General features: G+C 43.3%; 1 protein-coding gene and 1 long non-coding RNA gene across 4 annotated transcripts in view; both read left to right on the forward strand.

The window, feature by feature from the left end:
* The window catches only part of SREK1 (splicing regulatory glutamic acid and lysine rich protein 1), a 34,196-nt gene extending 18,752 nt beyond the window's left edge, over window positions 1-15,444 (forward strand). The window contains exons 4-11 of one of the 3 annotated variants that reach the window (XM_040977624.1): window positions 495-659; window positions 789-967; window positions 2,174-2,304; window positions 3,148-3,262; window positions 8,530-8,649; window positions 9,025-9,321; window positions 14,210-14,305; window positions 15,247-15,444. In XM_040977624.1, coding sequence (XP_040833558.1) covers window positions 495-659; window positions 789-967; window positions 2,174-2,304; window positions 3,148-3,262; window positions 8,530-8,649; window positions 9,025-9,321; window positions 14,210-14,305; window positions 15,247-15,430 — 1,287 coding nt within the window. In that variant the 3' untranslated portion in view covers window positions 15,431-15,444. The remainder of the gene's footprint in view (window positions 1-494; window positions 660-788; window positions 968-2,173; window positions 2,305-3,147; window positions 3,263-8,529; window positions 8,650-9,024; window positions 9,322-14,209; window positions 14,306-15,246) is intronic. The other 2 variants (XM_040977625.1, XM_040977626.1) reach the window with 2 other exon arrangements.
* LOC121154590 lies at window positions 3,270-5,476 on the forward strand. Its single transcript, XR_005883562.1, has 3 exons — window positions 3,270-4,318; window positions 5,347-5,352; window positions 5,465-5,476. It is a non-coding gene; the product is annotated as an uncharacterized LOC121154590 (long non-coding RNA).
* Window positions 15,445-17,480: the final 2,036 nt, after the last annotated feature.

Raw genomic sequence — 17,480 nt, forward strand, 5'->3', positions numbered from 1 at the left:
TAAGAAGTGTCGGAGTCATTTATTCATGCCAGTGATGAGATTTATATTAATGAATAACAGCACACTTTAAAGTGTCTTTAAACGGAAATTCATAAAAATAAAAATTATATGAGTGTCGGTTGACAAAAATACGACTACAGGATCTCAGGAACCTAACCCTGTATTTTCTCAGAAATAGTTATCAGTAGTCGGTAATACCAGTTCATGGTTCATGAATGCATTATAGAATGTAACTACTCAACATTTTATAACAGAAATAGGATGAATTTGTCCATATTTACTATTAAGTTTAAACAGACTTGAAATGTACTCAGTTATAAAATGTATTTCTAAATGCACTGGAAATAATGTGACCTCACTATCTTAATCTGAAGAATTAAAAAATGCTTCTGGGCGTAAGTTAGGAGTCTGTGGTCTTCCATTCTTGTTGGATGGACTCATTCTTACTAGTCTTTCTGTTGAGAACAGCATGTGTGTGTGTGTTCCTTTTCTAGCTTGGTGTCTCGCTTAGCAGTTTGGGAGCGATACCAGCAGCAGCGCTGGACCCCAACATTGCAGCTCTTGGGGAGATACCACAGCCACCACTCATGGGGAACGTGGACCCTTCTAAGATTGACGAGATCAGGAGGACGGTGTATGTTGGCAATCTGAATTCCCAGGTAACTAAAGAGAAACGGAGTGATTGTAGATGCTGCTCTGTATGTCTTCTAATGAATTGTCACTTGATAAAGATGTACCTGATTTTTCAAAAGTGTGTACTTTATTAAAGTGTCACTTTGTTTCTTCAGACAACTACAGCTGATCAACTACTTGAGTTTTTTAAACAAGTCGGAGAAGTAAAGTTTGTGCGGATGGCAGGTGATGAGACTCAGCCAACTCGGTTTGCTTTTGTGGAATTTGCAGACCAAAGTTCTGTGCCAAGGGCCCTTGCTTTTAATGGAGTTATGTTTGGAGACAGGCCACTGAAGTAAGGAATCTTAAACAAAGACATTTTAATGATTTTGAAAATAATTTAAAGTATGCTTGATGTAATAGAGGCCTTTTTTTTTTGCTAGTAATTGGCAATGTGTGTAAAGGAAGACTTTGTGTTAAGTATAAATGAAATACATGAGATAATTAGCTTTCAGCCTTTAAATTCCTGAAGTTGTTTATTTAAGGATGTTTATCCTATTTTCTCATTTTTCTATTTCTAAGGTCCAGTTCAACGTTAATGTTGTTTATGTACTCTATCTAACACGTGTGTCCTTAAGCCTCAACAAAATCAAGTTGGTTTTTTGTTATGACCCTAGACTAATGGACAACTTACTATGTGATTTGAACTACAGTATTTCTAGTATAAAAAAAAACTTGAGTGAACTCAGATTTGCAGCCAAATATATTGAGAACGTAGGATGGTTTTAAACCAATTGTTTTGACTTTTAGGGTTGCTCCTATCTTTGGTTGTGAAAAAAATGGTGTAACTTTTTAGATACTCAAGAAGTTCTGTTTCAAGTGATTATTGAGGGAAACTTGGTTTTGTCTGAATTCCATAAATTCCCTGATTTACAGAATTTGATCAGGATTTGCTTTGAAAGGAGAAATAATCATTTGCAATGGGTGCTTATCTTGGCAGTTGTGGTGGGGGTGAAGTGTGAGGCTCATTAAACATTGTGTGCATTCAGAAAGCTACTGGTAGTAGACTAGGCATTCTACCAGAAGGCTGTCAGCTTGGAATGTGTGTTTGACTAGGCCAGAGTTCAAGGTTAATTGAAATGGTACACGTGCTGCAAGCTCTGCCTTCATCCTCCCAGATTGCCCACGTTATCGACAAAATCTTAGGAGAAGTGATTCATTGGTATTAAGTATAAAATCTACAAAAGAGCCCATCTTAGTTGTAACTCTATGATACATAGGAAAATATTTCCTCTAGTCCATTTGGGCTGTTGTAGAAGTCAGCTATAGTTAAGCTTTCTTTTGGTTTGGTTTTGAATTTGTTAGCAAGAGATGATGGCAGGTAGGGATGAGGTTACTATTCATGGTTCAGGGTTGTTTTAGAACATGAATTTGCTCTATCATTCTCAGTGTGCTTTTGAGATACCCTCAGATTGATAAGTATTGTGTAAGCAGTTAATGATTTCATGTGTTGTATGTAAATAAGGTGTGCATTTGTGATATGCTAATATTTTTAATTTAGAATAAATCACTCCAACAATGCAATAGTAAAACCCCCTGAGATGACACCTCAGGCTGCAGCTAAGGAGTTAGAAGAAGTCATGAAGCGGGTCCGAGAGGCTCAGTCCTTTATCTCAGCAGCTATTGAACCAGGTAAGGCTGTGGTGTTGTTACATAGGCCACAGTTTACAGGTCATAGAGCCTTAGGACTGGAAGGAATTTAGAAATTGCATTGTTCAGTCCTTTTCTTTTACATAAAAGACTGACACTCAAGTAGTAAGTGGCCTACTCATGTCCAAGTGCATTCTAGCACAAATCTTAACTTTTCCTGTGATTTTTAACAGCCTGTTCGAGTAAATGAGCTCATTATAAATTAATAGCAAACTGCATTCAAATTTATTTGTTACAAGCAAATTGTCTTACAGTGAAGCTGGAAATGAAGTAAATATATTTAAAATGTTACAGTTATGGAGGTTTGCCTTCCTTAACATTTTAATTTTACAACTAGAAAGGAGCCCATTATTTTGAGAAAATATGGATTTTCTATTTTAGCACAGAGTGGAACACTAGTTCGAATTTTTGTGTTGGTAAAGTAATTTAAAAATCCAATCCAGTGATGCTTGGGTAATTACTTTTGAGCAGATTTTCTAAATTAGCCGTCAGAATTTAAGCTTCAGTTCTAGGAAAATAAATGGAGACTTAAAATCTGTCATAGGAATTACAGACATGTTGTAATCGTACGTTATGGCAGCAACAAAATATTACGAGCACCTGTTTATAATCATCTGGTTTATATGTACTGCTGCAGGGTGGCTGCACTCCACGAGTTTATGCAATGACTTTCTTGGATGTTTCTGAAGGATAATTGCACAGGAGGAGGATGTACAGAGAGTAGGCCCCTTGCACTATATGTGGTACATTCCACTTGTGCCTAATTATTAACTGGGATCTTTAATTGTTCTGAGCTTACACTGCAAAGTGGTTTTTTCCTCCCAGAGTCTGGAAAGAACAATGAAAGAAAAGGCGGTCGATCTCGTTCCCATACTCGCTCACAATCCAGATCTAGCTCAAAATCTCATTCTAGAAGGAAAAGATCACAGTCAAAGCGCAGGTGAGGATCTCTGCTGTTGTATTTTACATTGTTTCCAGTGTTCATATATTAAAATTGCTCACATTGTATGAAATTTCAGTAGTGCTGGAAGTGTGGTTTCCAGCAAATATTACCTTTGTTGGAATTTAGTTAAGAAACGCATTTTGTCAAATTCACAGTTCTTGATGTTTTAACTAATTTTCAGTTTTGTAAGTTGGTTTTCTAGGCAAAGGTGGTCTATTGGTTTTTCTAGGAGTAAATAAATTAGTCTTTATATGGAGATGACAAACTCTTTATTTTTTTCTATTGAGGAGAGGGAACATAGTGGCCAAACTGAAAATACTACTGAAGTTCCAGCCTTTCTTGTTTTCCCAGGGTAGTCCAGGCTTGGGGAGCTCTACCTCACGTGTTAGAGCAGCTCTGCCTCCTGTGCCGGGTGTCCTTGGGACTCCTGGGGATGGGACCCTCCTGTGCCGGGTGTCCTTGGGACTCCTGGGGACGGGACCCTCCTGTGCCTGCTTTTGGACCAGACGTATGTGCACTTTCAGATCCATGTTTTGTATGGTGTCTAAGCTGTAGTCTGTTCTATCTTGTTTTTTCTTAGAGCTTTGTCATTCTGATCTGTGTGTCATTGCTTTGCATTTGATGCAAAGGGAAACTCATAAAGTGAACTTGTTTGGAAGTACCCCAAGAGTCACATCTGGAGGTGCAGTGTGAAAGTGTGTAGTGTGGATCTTCATTGCATGTTCCATGTACGTCGTGTTTGTGTCTTGAGAGAGGAGAAGCAGGCCTGCTTGTGTACCTGTCAAGGCTGTTGGAGAAGGTGCTGTGTTTCAGGGAAGGGAGAAAAGGAACCAGTGTGCATTTATGTGGAAAATCACCAGCAGGCCCAAGTTGGCCTTCCTGTGATAATGAAAGACATTCTAGGAGCAGATAGGAACATAGGATGCTGTTCTGAGTCAGCTGAGTTACACTTTGGGCTATTTACTTACCTGTGTATACTGCTCCATTATTATTTGTTTGCAGTAGGGTTTTCCCGTCTTTCCAAGATCTTCCAGTAGGCCAGTTCCGAGCCCAGTTGACTCTGTAAGGAGTGGACAGTGCATTGGACATGAGCACTGAGGGAGGAGAGCAGATGAGCAGCAGTGACAGACTGGACGCGCAGATTGCTGGGAGGGCGCGCAGGAGGCCGAAGAAGCTGAGCCACAGTACGAGGTCATTTGTCCAAAGAATGAAAAGACCAGTGACTCAAGTCTTAAGAGAGTGCCAGGTTCAAGGCTGGAAAAAACCCGAAACTGATGGTTAAGATCATTTTGCTCTTGATAATGATCTATGGGAAGTTTCATATGCTTTTGGAAATTATGACACAGTTTCACAATTTAACTAAGGTTTTTGTTATTAACTACTCTATATTTGGGTATTTCCACTCTACAAGGGTTAGGTGAGGAGGGTTTTTCAGTCTTAATTGTAATTATTCTTACTCATAGGAATAGTGTCATGTCGATGTACCCCTGTAGCATTTGAAATTGCTAGCTGTTGGTATGTATGTGTGTGTTTTTGGCCAGCATATTCTGCTTTTAAACATGCTTATAGAAGTACAGCCTCAAATAAGTTGTTAAACAAACATAAAAGGGCGCTGTTTCTTTTTAAAGTAAGTTTTGAAAAACAAGTTCCTTATCTAAAAGCCTTGTAGGTAGATAGGCTCTTGGGTTGGAAGAGCCCCTGCTGCTGCAGGCTTGGGAGGGCTTTCTCTCCTCAGCTGGTGGAGGCTGGTGGAGGTTTGTGGAGGCCTGGTGGAGCAGCAGCCTGGTGGAGGTGGCAGCCTGGTGGAGGCTGGTGGAGCCTGGTGGAGGCCTGGTTAAAGGCTGGTGGAGGCCTGGTTGGAGGATGGTGGAGGCCTGGTGGAGCAGTGGCCTGGTGGAGTGACGGCCCAGGAGCACAGGTGGCAGGAGCTGTTTGTAGTTTTTCACTTGCTTCAGATGCTTCTAAAGTTCTGCTTCCCAGTCACGGAAACATCAATACGGCTCTAACACTCACAGTTTGATTTCGTAGTGTTGGATAGTGGAATTGTGGTAACTGAAGGCTGGTAAGGTGGAAGGTGGAAGGTGGAGGTCGGGCAGTGATTTCCAATGTCCAGTTAGTTTGGGGGAGTGTGTTCAGCAGGACAGTTGGGGTGACTGGGGGAGTTGACAGCGACTTATAGTATATTTTATAAAGAACCAGAAGGAAGGAGTTTCAAGGTTCCCAAGCAAAGCAATGATACATGTTTGAGATGGAAATGCTTCCTTCACTTGAGCATTTCATATTGTTTGCATATATCGTATAGAATTATCACAATTGTTCTGTGTCAGTGACAGAACAGGTTATGAGCTGTGCTGCCCCATCCCCACTCTCTCCTGTTCTCCCTGTTCCCTTCCTGACGGTGAGCCAGGGCGAGATTGCTTGTCACTGTGACCTAGGATTGGGGAGATGTATTTCTACTTTGTCGATTTTGATACTTGTTTTATTCAGAGCCACAATGAAAGAAAAGGTGGGTAGTACTGTAATTGTGGTTTTTAAGTTAAGTGACCTTTATGGGCCAGCATAGGAATATAAGACATTTTATGATTTTTTAATGGAAAACAGCTGATTTACAAGTGAACTTTGATGCAACGTGATGGTAAGTTGCTATTTACAGTTTTATCTAAAAATATCTTTCAAATTATTAAAAATTAAAGGTGATAAAGATACATCTTTAGGTAGGTTAGATCTACTTTTGACTGTTAGCATTAATCAGAAACCAGGACATTAGAAATGAGGGAATATTTAAGTTTCAGAAATTCATTACTCAAACAGTGGCTTTTTGTACTCTCAAGACTTGCTGGGTGAGGAGGGAAACTAATGCATTAATGTTTTGCTTGTTTTTTTTTTCATTATTTATAACTGCTGCACTTAATCCTTAAAAATTTTTCTTTGCCTATTTAAGGTTGGAAAGCACCTTTTAAGAAAAAACAAAATAATTGTACTTTTAGTGAGGTTAACCTGAACAGAAATATTATGATGACAGTTTTTATTAAGCATGTTGAAGCAAAGGCATTTTAAAATAAGCCTGACTTCAGCTGGCCCAGCCTTGGGCATTGTGGCCATTGGGAGTGAACTAGTGGACAAAACATCTCTCTTTCTCTCTGTAACTTTGACTTTTAAAATAAGTATACTTGTGGAAGTTCATTGCTTCCTTGGCATTAAATAAGAATGTAAGCTTTATGTTAACTTTAAGTGAGAATGATGATAGTGCAAGTGGAGTTAATAAGCATTTGTTTTGTACCAGATACTGCCGTGCAGTCTCTCAGTCAGGGTCTGATGATAGGCCAAGTCCCTGGACCCCTGCGTCTGCGTGGGAGGCCCGAATGAAGCTCCGGGCTCCTTGCCATTGTGGTCATTTGGGGCCTGAGCCAGCAGAGGGAAAATCTCTCTTCCCTTTTCCTTTCTATGTAATTCTGCCCCCCCCTTTTTTTTTTTTTTTTTTTTTTTTGGAAAGGCCAACTTGAAAGAGGAGGAGGGGAGCGAACTTTCTGTGCTCTGGTTCAGTCTCCGGTGCCTGAAGCAGCCGGCTTGGCCAGGGCTCCGTCTGGTGGGGGCGGGGCGGGGCTCAGTCAGCTTGGCAGGCTTTCTCAGGAGCAGTAGCGGGAAGTTGAATGGGAAGTAGAGCAGCTGGAAATCGATTCACACTCCAGAGTGGGATGCTGGCATTGCAAGGCAGGTTAACCTGCTGTGGTGTAACACTAGTTCTTAGAAAAGTTCTTTAACTAGCTGTGGGTGTCACTATAGGTGTGAAAAGTTATTGCCGTGTAATCTTGGATTATTTTTATCTAGTTTTAGCTCACGTAAAAGGATTTTTGTTTTCCTGTCAAGCTAGCACTGATACTACTACTAATACTGTGCCTACACAATCTTTTTTCTTTTTAGATTTATTTAGTTTCATTTGAAAGGCTGAATTGCAACAGAGAGAATGAGAGATCATCTGTCCTGGGTCATTCCCCAAGTGACTGCCACCGCTGGGGTGTGCCAGTCCTAAGCCAGGAGCTCCTGGGTCATTCCCCAAGTGACTACCACTGCCCGAGATGTGCCAGTCCTAAGCCAGGAGCTCCTGGGTCATTCCCCAAGTTACTACCACCGCCGAGGCTGTGCTAGTCCTAAGCCGGGAGCTCCTGGGTCATTCCCCAAGTTACTACCACCGCTGAGGCTGTGCCAGTCCTAAGCCGGGAGCTCCTGGGTCATTCCCCAAGTTACTACCACCGCCGAGGCTGTGCCAGTCCTAAGCCGGGAGCTCCTGGGTCATTCCCCAAGTGACTACCACTGCCCGGGATGTGCCAGTCCTAAGCCAGGAGCTTGTTTCCAGGCTCTCACATGATTGCAGAGGCCTGAGCACTTTCCCAGGCCTTTAACCAGAAACTAGATTGAAAGTGGAGCAGCTGGGACTTAAAGCAATGCCTTATGGGCTACTGCTGCCACAGGGCAAGGAAGTTTAGTTTGCTACAGTGCCAGCTGCTGTACACTTTTCTTAATATATTTGTAAGGACAAATAACAGAACCTTTTATAGAAACTATTGAATCATCAAAGCACTACTCTGTGAAGATGAATTATAACCAGACTCCTTGCTGATTGAGAGTTAAAAGGCAAGGGGCCTGGCATTGTGGCATAGTTAGTTAAGCTGCCCTCCTTCTGACAGCAGTACTTGAGTCCCATATGGGTGCTGTTTAAAGGGCCAGCTACTCCACTTCTTCTGAGCCAGCTCTCTGCTGATGGTCTGAGAAAGCAGCAAAAAATAGGCCAAGGGCTTAGAATTGTGTATCCACATGGAAGACCCAGAATTAGCTCCTGGCTCCTGGCTCTGGTCTGGCCCAGCTCTGGGCATGTGGCTATCTGGAGAGTGAACTAGTAAATGGGCGATCTTTCTCTATCTCTTACCCCTCTGGCCGTCAGTGTCTGTAACTTTGCCTTTTAGATATATAAAATAGGTCTTAAAAGACGGTTTTTAGCATAAAACATGGAGTACGAGGGAAGCTTTTTGTACTAATGTGAAGCATCTCGTTAATTGTGCCACACGAAGCCGCACCTGCGGATAACAGCGTAGGTCTCGTGCAGTGCATAACTAGAGAAACGTCTGGTAACAAGTAAACTTGAAATTTATAGATTTTGATAAATAGTATTAGGATAGATTTTAAAATTTTCATATTTGAAAGACATCTTCAATTTAAAAATTTTTAAATTTTAAGACTAAGTTTTTTAACAATTTATTTTTCCTTAGGAGTAGATCCCATAATAGATCACGTTCAAGACAGAAAGATCGACGCAGATCTAAGAGCCCACATAAAAAACGCTCTAAGTCAAGGGAGAGGCGCAAGTCCCGGAGTCGGTCACGTTCACGGTGAGTTTTAGGGAAATTACAGAGACTGTTTTCATTGGCTTCGTTTGTTAAAACTCTGTTGTGGTTTAGGTTTTAAATGAGAGAAATAAAACTTTTTTTCTGGTTGTTTTAATAATCTAGGATTAATATTGGTTGCCATTGATTTGAATCTGATGGTCAGTATGATTCATGAGGTTTCCAAACTGCTCCACTCAGCCTGGTAATTGCTTCATTTAGCAGCTTTGTGTACACTTGAGTTGTGTAGAATTTATATGTTATGTCTATAGCCATTCTAAATGATTTAGTGTTGGTGATTGTAAAGGAAAGAGAGGGAGGTCCCAATTGGGTGGGGAAGAATTGCTTTAGTTATTAATTAATTAATTTTTGTTTTTAAAGGGACAAAAGGAAGGATACTCGAGAAAAGATCAAGGAAAAGGAAAGAGTGAAAGATAGAGAAAAGGAAAGGGAAAAAGAGAGAGAGAGAGAGAAGGAACGTGACAAGGAGAAGGAGCGGGGTAAAAACAAAGATAAAGAGAAGGACAGAGAGAAAGAACGGGACAAAGAGCCTGAGAAGGAACAGGACAAAGACAAGGACAGATCCAAAGAGACCGATGAGAAGAGGAAGAAGGAGAAGAAGTCCAGAACACCACCCCGGAGTTACAATGCCTCCAGAAGATCTCGAAGTTCCAGCAGGTTCGATGATGCATAAAATGTGTTCCGGCGGGTTTAGCTGGTGGCGAAAAGATCGTTGTGTGCAAGCTGAGCCAGTGTGGCCAGGTCACAGTGTGCTCCCCTCCTTGTGCTGTTTCCTCTAGCAGAGGGATCGCCACAGTCATGAACATGGGCAGACTTGACAAGTTTTAGCTGCCGTTTGTGGTCTGTTATTTTAACCTGCTAATTCCTGTTCTTTGTTGTGGTTCTCTTTGAGGGTAGAAAGGTAAGGGAGGATTTCTTTTAAAAAAAAAAATTATAGAATTTGATCTCATAAGCTCATTTTTTTCATTCCCTTGATACAATGTTAATATGCAAAATGTGTTCTGATGGTGTGGTGTTTGTCCTTACTGTCATGGGAGGTACTCGTTTGGGAGGAAGAGAGAGGTCATGTGGCATTCCACTCTGCAGATGACCGAAGTGGCTGAGGAGGGAGGGGCCAGAGCCCAGAGCTGCAGCCCAGAGCACAAGCCAGGGCTCCCCTCAGGCTGATAGGAACCCTCTTAATGGAGCCAGAAATCAAACTCAGACACTGAGGGGAGATGCTGGTTTCAGAAACGCTGGATTAAATGCCAAATCCCTCACTGAGAATAGTTTTTAGCCCTTTTGTTGAGTTCATGATATGGATTCTCAGTCTTTGTAAATTTTAATGGTTACTCTTTTCCTCAATATAGTTCCCACTTTATTAAGAGTTACACTGCCACCAGGTGGCAGTAGGTTTCCATAGTAACATTTGCAAAATGAGACCTCTTCATGCAATTGAGATATCTAAGTGTACAACCTTATTCTGGGTGATATTATGACTGTAAATAAATGGAGTTCCTGACTTGTGATAAAATGTCTCTGAAATATATTTGTGTTTTAAAATAAAAAGCAAACGCCTGGCATGGTAGCCTAGTGGCTAGAATCCTCGCCTTGCAGGCGCTGATTTGCATGTCCCAGCTGTCCCACTTCCCATGCAGCTCCCTGCTTGTGGCCTGGGAAAGCAGTGGAGGACGGCCCAAAGCCTTGGGACGCTGCACCCGTGTGGGAGACCTGGAAGCAGCTCCTGGCTCCTGGGTGTTGTTCGGTTTAACTCTGGCTGTTGTGGTCACTTGGGAAGTGAACCAGTGGATGGAAGATCTTTCACTCTGTCTTTCCTTCTTTCTGTAAATCTGCCTTTCCAATAATAAAAAAAAAAATCTTTAAAACAAAAAAGAAGCTGTGTGTGTGTAGAGGGGGTGTATGTGTCTGGAAATATGTCCAGTCTATATTCATGTCTGGTATCAGCCGTTAGTTGGATCAGAAGTAGAACAGCTGGGATCTGAGTTAGTACCCATATAGATGCTGGCATTGTAGCCAGTGGTATTACCTGCTGTGTACCATAGCACCTGCCTTTTTTTTTAAGATTATTTATTTACTTGAATGGCAGACTAACAGATCCTCCATTCAGTGCTTCACTCCACAAATCCTTGCAGTGGCTGGAACTGAGCCAGTCCAAAGCCAGGAGCCTGGAGCTGCTTTTGGGTCTCCTACTTGGGTGTAGGGACCCAGGACTTGGGCTGTCATCTGCTACTTTCCCAATCCATATGCAGGGTTTTGGATTGAAAGAGGAGCAGCTGGGACTAGAACTGGTGCCCATCTGAGATGCTGGCGTTGTAAGCAGAGGATTAGACTGTTGAGCCACTGTGCCACCCCTTATGCCTCCTTTTTAAATATATGTATTTTTAAAAATTATGTAAGAGTCAGAGTTAGGAAGAGACAGAGAGAGGTCTTTCATCCAGTGGTTCACTTCCCAAATGGCTGTAAAAAGGGCTGGGCCTGTCCAATGCAGCTTCTGGATCCCCGGTGTGGGTTCCCACGCACTTGGACCTTCCTGTCTGTCCTGAATTCTATTGGCAGGAGTTGGATTGGAAGTACAGCAGGCAGGACTTGAACCAGCACCCACATGTGGAGGCTTACCCACAGCAGTATCTCCTTTCTTTTTGCAAAATTGGTACTTCAGGGGACAGTGTGGTGGCAGAGAGATGAATCCTGGGCCTCGACACTGGCATCACCTGCGGGCACTGGTTCCTGTCTTAGGTGCTCTGCTTCCAGAGCAGCTCCCTGACAGGGCATGGGAAACCAGCTGAGCATGGGCCACGTCCTTAGGCCCCTACACTCTCACGGGAACCCCAAGGAGGCTACTGGTCCTCACTTTGGATCAGCTCAGCTTGGGCTGTTTGGGGCATGAACTAGTGGATGGAAGAGCTCTCTCTCCTTGTCTCTGTAATTTTGTCTTTGAAAGAAAAATAAAATAAATGTTAAAATTGGCACTTTAATGGTTTGTTCCTAACGTTAGCCTTTGACTAATACTGAAAGATCAAGGATGATAATGGCAGACATTTGCCAGATAATTGTACCTCAGTGTATTTTCCGGCCTCGCATTATTTAATCCTCAGAGTAAACCTGTGTGGAGACTGTTGTTGCCATTTCAAGCATCAGGAAACTGAAGCTTACAGGGAATCTCTCATGTGCTCTGTACTTCAGCTTAAAAGAACTCTGAGAACGAGCATTCACATTGGCTGATTCACCTCCCACATAGCTCCTGGGACCTGGGCAGGAACTGGAAACTCCATCTGAACCCAGCTCTTGGTGCACACTGGTGTGTGTAGCTGGAGCTGAGGGGTTGAACCTCGCTACTCTAACGTGACATCTTAAATGCTGGACTGAAAGTCTGGTCCCTGAGCTGTGCTTGTGTATCCAAAGTTCAGTAGCACTGTTCCATTTTTATCTTCTTTCTTTCTTAAAAGATTTATTTATTTATTTATTTATTTATTTGTTCATTTTTGAAAAACTGGAGTGACAGACAGATGGGAGACCTGCGTTGCGCTGACCCATAGCCTAGGTGCTGTGCTGGCTGAGGCCGGCCCGGGCTGCATCCAAGAGTGTGACTTGCTGTGGGTCTGCCGTGTGGGTGGCCAAGGCCCGAGTACGCTGGCTCTCATTTGCTGCTTTCCAGGTGCATTGACAGGAAGCTGGATCCGAAGTGGGATGGCTGCGATTCAATCCAAGGCCCCCAAGTGACTGTTGAGCCCATTGAGCCATAACCCTTTCCCTCCTCTCCTTTTAGAGGTTTGCGAATTCCTCTAATCACCGTTTGGTACCTACTTTAAAACATTGCCTCAGGAGCAGGCCTGGTGGCACTGGGACTGGAGTGGACTACCTGGGCTCAGTTCCCACGAAGGCTCCTGATTTCTAGTGTTGTGACTGTACGCTCCAGCAGTTAGGAAGCAGTAGCTCCAGTCACTGGGTCCAGCTCCGTGTGGAACGCCAGGTTGGACTTCCTGACTCTGGACTTGCCTAACCTGAGCCTTTGTAGGAATCTGTGGAGTTAGTGCTCACTGTGTTGGTCGGTCTTTCTCCACCTCTAAGATAAAAGCAGAGCAGCAGACTGCTTCAGAAGCAGCGGACTGGCAGCCTTGTTATATTCGTGTGTCTTACTGGGGCTGAGAGATTAGCTCCAGATTCCGGCACATTGGACACACGTGAAGTAATTGAACAGCCTTTGTTTGTATCAGTTGAACCCTTGGAGCCTCCTTGCACTGCGTAGGCATTATTGATTGTGTGTCATGTGTGCCTTTGTGTTTGTGTGATGACCCTTCCTAGTACAAACAGATGTTTTAGTTTTTATTTTAAAGATTTATTTATTTTCATTGGAAAGTCAGATACACAGAAAGGAGAGAGAGAAAGATCTTCCTGCCACTGGTTCATTCCCCAAGTGTCCTCAATGGGTAGAGCCTCTTTTGGGTCTCCCACACGGGTGCAGGGTCCCAAGGTTTTGGGCTGTCCTTACCTGCTTCCCAGGCCACAAGCAGGGAGCTGGAAGGGAGGCGGGCAGCCTGGACACAGACTAGCACCCATATGGGATCCCTGCATGTGCCAGGTTGAAGACTCTAGCCACTGAGCACCAGGCCTGAATGTTTTAATTTTGAATAACTTCATCATGTTTAAATTCTTTTTTTCTGAGCTATTTTATGTCACTTGATCTTTAAGAAAATTCCCTTGCTCACATTTGGTGTTAGGGCTGGAGGAATAGGATAAGCACCATTCATTTCTAAGAGTGTAGCCATTTTCAGTGTTTTATGCTTTCAGAAGAACTTGGTGTGAAGAGTTTGAGTTTTTCGTCTTTTAGCAGTTTTCTGCCTTTCAGACACTCTGGGTTTTGTTTATTACATCAGAAACATTATAACTCCTCAGAACAATAGCCCACTTAATATTTTTATTTCCAGAATGTATCCCCACCTGTATTTTCAATAAAAATTTTGATATTTGAAAACATTTGTGATGTTAGAATTAACACTATTGTTGAGAAAAGTAGGGCCTGTGCCAGGGCTGGGGAGGGAGCCCGTGCCTGGCAGACTCATGCCCGACTGGACCTCCTTGGTGCTCTCATGCCAGGCCTGTAGTGCTTGAGCTGTGTTCATGTCAGATAAAAAGGCTCAGGTTCAATAATGTGATCCTAGCTGTGTATCCAGTAAAATAAAGCACTGGAATTTAAATCTGAGTATAATCAGCTCTACTTGTTCATTGACTCACGGCTTTATTCCTAACTGATAGTCTAGAGTATTATCCAGAGTTAGCTTATTATCATCAGCAGCTGTACTTGTATATCCATCTGTACACCACCAGAGATGATGTTTTGAGCAGTCTGTGCAATTTGTGGTTCATTATTGGGCCTGAGTTCTGAAATGAGGAAATAGGACAGGACAGAACCATAAAGATTGTTATTTTCTGCTGACCTCTAAGGAATAGTAAAAATGCGCTTGAGAGTTCCTTGTCTTTTATATATGTGAATTGCCCCTTATATGGCTGGCTGTTATTTAAAATATGACGTGTTTTTCACTTCCAGGGAAAGACGTAGGAGGAGGAGCAGGAGCTCTTCTAGATCCCCAAGAACATCGAAAACCATAAAAAGGAAGTCTTCCCGGTCTCCCTCCCCGAGGGGGTAAGTTAAGATCATGAGCTGACATGACACTGGAGCAGGTGGAAAATCTACAAAACAAATTCTCGCTTATATTCTGAGTGAATATTCCATTTGCCCCTTTCAGAAATGAAGTCTTAAGAGGTAGATATTCAGTCACCCTCAGCTTCCACTTACATGCTTCTTGTCTGTCCCCAGGCTTTGGTATTATTGTTCATTTTAGTTTTAATTTTTGTTTATTTGAGAAACAAATGAAACTCCTGTATCTGATTCACTCTGCAGACGCCTGCTGTCCTTGGGGCTGGAGGCTAGGGACTCGACCTAAGTGCTGTGTAAATAATTACACTATATGATGTGGGGGAATAACAACAGGGAAAAATGTCTGCATATGTTCTTTGTCAGTGTAGTATTGCCCCCCCCAAATATTTTTTTAAAGGTTTATTTTATTTATTTGAAAGGCAGTTAGAGAGGGAGAGATTGCAAAGCAGAGATTTCCCATTCACTCATCCACTCCCCAGATGCTGCAGTGTTTGGGGCTGGCCAGGGTGCCAGAGGCCAAGAGCTTCTTCCAGGTCTTGCACATGGCTGCAGGGACCAAAGCGCCTGGCGCATCCTCTGCTGCTTTCCCAGGCCACAAGCGGGGAGCTGGATGGGAAGTGAGGCAGCCAGGACATGAGCCAGCGCCCACATGGGTGCCTACACTTACAGGTGGAACATTAGTTTGTTGAGTCACCTTGTTGACCCTAAATTGTATGTCTTTTAAAAAACCAAGTAGGGTAAGATGGGGGTAAGCCAGGGTGTAGGACCCATTTTTTGTCAAAATAGCTTACTAGTGTGTCTGGTACAAGGAATTTTATTTTGTGTTGTTTCAGGGGATGCCCTGTATTGGATAAGGATATTTTGTCAAAACTATGATAAATCTCTTTAAGCTATTAGATGCTGACATGTTATTAATATTCTTGTAGCAGAAATAAGAAGGATAAAAAGAGAGAGAAGGAACGGGACCACATTGGTGAGAGGAGGGAGAGTGAGCACTCCAGCTCTGTGAAAAAGGACTGTAAAGACGGCGAAGGCAAGGAGGACAGCGCTGTGCTCACAGGAAGTGATGTAAGTCAGCCGCCGGGTGCGGCACGGTGGGGAAAGCGCTAAATGGGAACGAACTTTTTAAAACATGATGTTTTTTATAATACAAGCATTATTTTTAAATGTTTATTACAGAGGTCAGGGCATGGTATTGCTGGCCTGTGTGGGGCTCTGGTAGAGGGCGAGGAGGGGTGAGAGAGATGGGTTTGCAGGTGGAGGTGGTTTAGCAGGTATGCCCACTGCCTGGTGTACTGACGTCCCCTCCGGCACCCTGGCAGGCAGGAGGCTGTCCAGGGGCGTGGGCACTGTGGCAGGTGACATGTTCTATCTGTCCTCGCCAGGCCTCTTCCTTCCTCTTTCTGTGTATGTTCATGTTGTTTGTTCAGGGCTGCTTCAAGAGTGTCCACAGGACTAAAATTGCTTGCTGTTTTTGAAAGAAAAAAAGTGTTAAATTGATCAATCTCGTTAAATTTTGAAGATAAGGGAGTAAATTTTAAAAAAGGTTTTTTTAAAGATTTGTTTTTATTAGAAAGACAGAATGGCCACAGTCATTGGAGCTGAGCTGATTTAAAGCCAGAAGCCAGGAGCTTCTTTTGGGTCTTCTCGTGGGTGCAGGGTTCCAAGGCTTTGGGCCATCGTCTGCTACTTGCTGAGTTACAAGCAGGGAGCTAGATGGGAAGTAGAACAGCCAGGACATGAACCGTGCCTTTATGGAATCCCAGCTGAGACAAGGTGTAGAATTAGCTAGTTGAGCCATCGTACTGGGCCCAGCAAATTAAAATTGTGAAAACTGCAGTCCTGGGTCAGAAGAAGTAGCTTACTGGCTGAAGTTCTCTCCTTGCATGCCTTGGGATACCATATAGGTGTCAGTTTGTGTCCAGGCAGCTCCACTTCCCATCCAGTTTCCTGCTTGTGGCCTGGGAAAGCAGCAGAAGATGGCCCAAAGCCTTGGGACCCTGCACTTGCATGGGAGACCCAGAAGCAGCGCCTGGCTCCTAGCTTTGGATCATCTCAGCTCAGGCTGTTGCGGCTACTTTGGGAATGAATCAGCGGGTGGAAGATCGTTTTTGCTGTATCTCCTCTCTGCAGACCCAATTTTCTAATAAAAGTAAATAAATCTTTGTGGGGAGGAAAACAAAAAAAGGAAAAGATGAAGAAACAGAGAAAGATTGATCTTCCATCTGCTGGTTCTTTCTCCTAGCGGCCACAACAGCCATTTCTGAAGTCTGTTCTGGTTTCTCACATGGCTAATAGGGCCCTAGTACTGGCCATGTGCCTTCCCAGGCACAGCAGCAGGTCCACATCGCAAGGAGGGTAGCTGGACTCGCACGGCCTCTCCTATGTGGGATGCAGTGCTGTTGTTGCCAGGGCGACAGTGGTGGTCCCTTGTTCTTTGTTTTTGCGTTTTGGTGTGTATCTTATCTTTTGGAAATACTTGTAATCTCTTCCATTTTTTTCAAGTCTGTCAGTTCTTACAATTTTTTGTTTCCCTCATTTAATTTTATAAGAAGTACAAAGGGGAAGTTTTTACACTACTTGAGTGTTTTTTTTTAATATGAAAACATAATGGGTAGAAAATATTCAGTCTTGTTTCTTCAGAAATGATAGACATTGGAGCTGGGACTGTGGTGTATGTGCCACCTGCAGTATGAGCACTTCATGTGGACTGTGGTTCTAGTCCCTGCGGCTCCACTCCTGGTCCAGCTCCTAGTTCATGCCCCTGGAACAGCAGTGGAGGATGAGCTGAGTGCCTGGGTCCCTGCCCTGGGAGAAGCCACTGGCTTCAGAGCTTGGGCACTAAAGCGGTTTACATCACCATCCTTAATACTACAACCCATAAACATACCCAATCTCTCCCAATACAACATTCCCCTCAACCACCCACCAAAAAATCCAAAACAATATTTCCCAAATAAACAATAACCCATTCCCAAACCAAAACAAAAAAAAAATACAACCCAAACCAAACCACAACCCCACAACCCAAAACCACCCCACCATAAAAACCCAACCCACCATCCCAACCACACAACCCACCACCCCCACACAACAAACCCCAACCACAAACCCCCCCAACAACCCCACCACCCAACCACACACCCCCCCACCCCACCAA

The sequence above is a fragment of the Ochotona curzoniae genome, unplaced genomic scaffold, assembly GCF_017591425.1.
Source record: "Ochotona curzoniae isolate NIBS_2020 unplaced genomic scaffold, NIBS_Ocur_1.0 contig_2754, whole genome shotgun sequence".
NCBI classification, from domain to species: Eukaryota; Metazoa; Chordata; class Mammalia; order Lagomorpha; family Ochotonidae; genus Ochotona; species Ochotona curzoniae.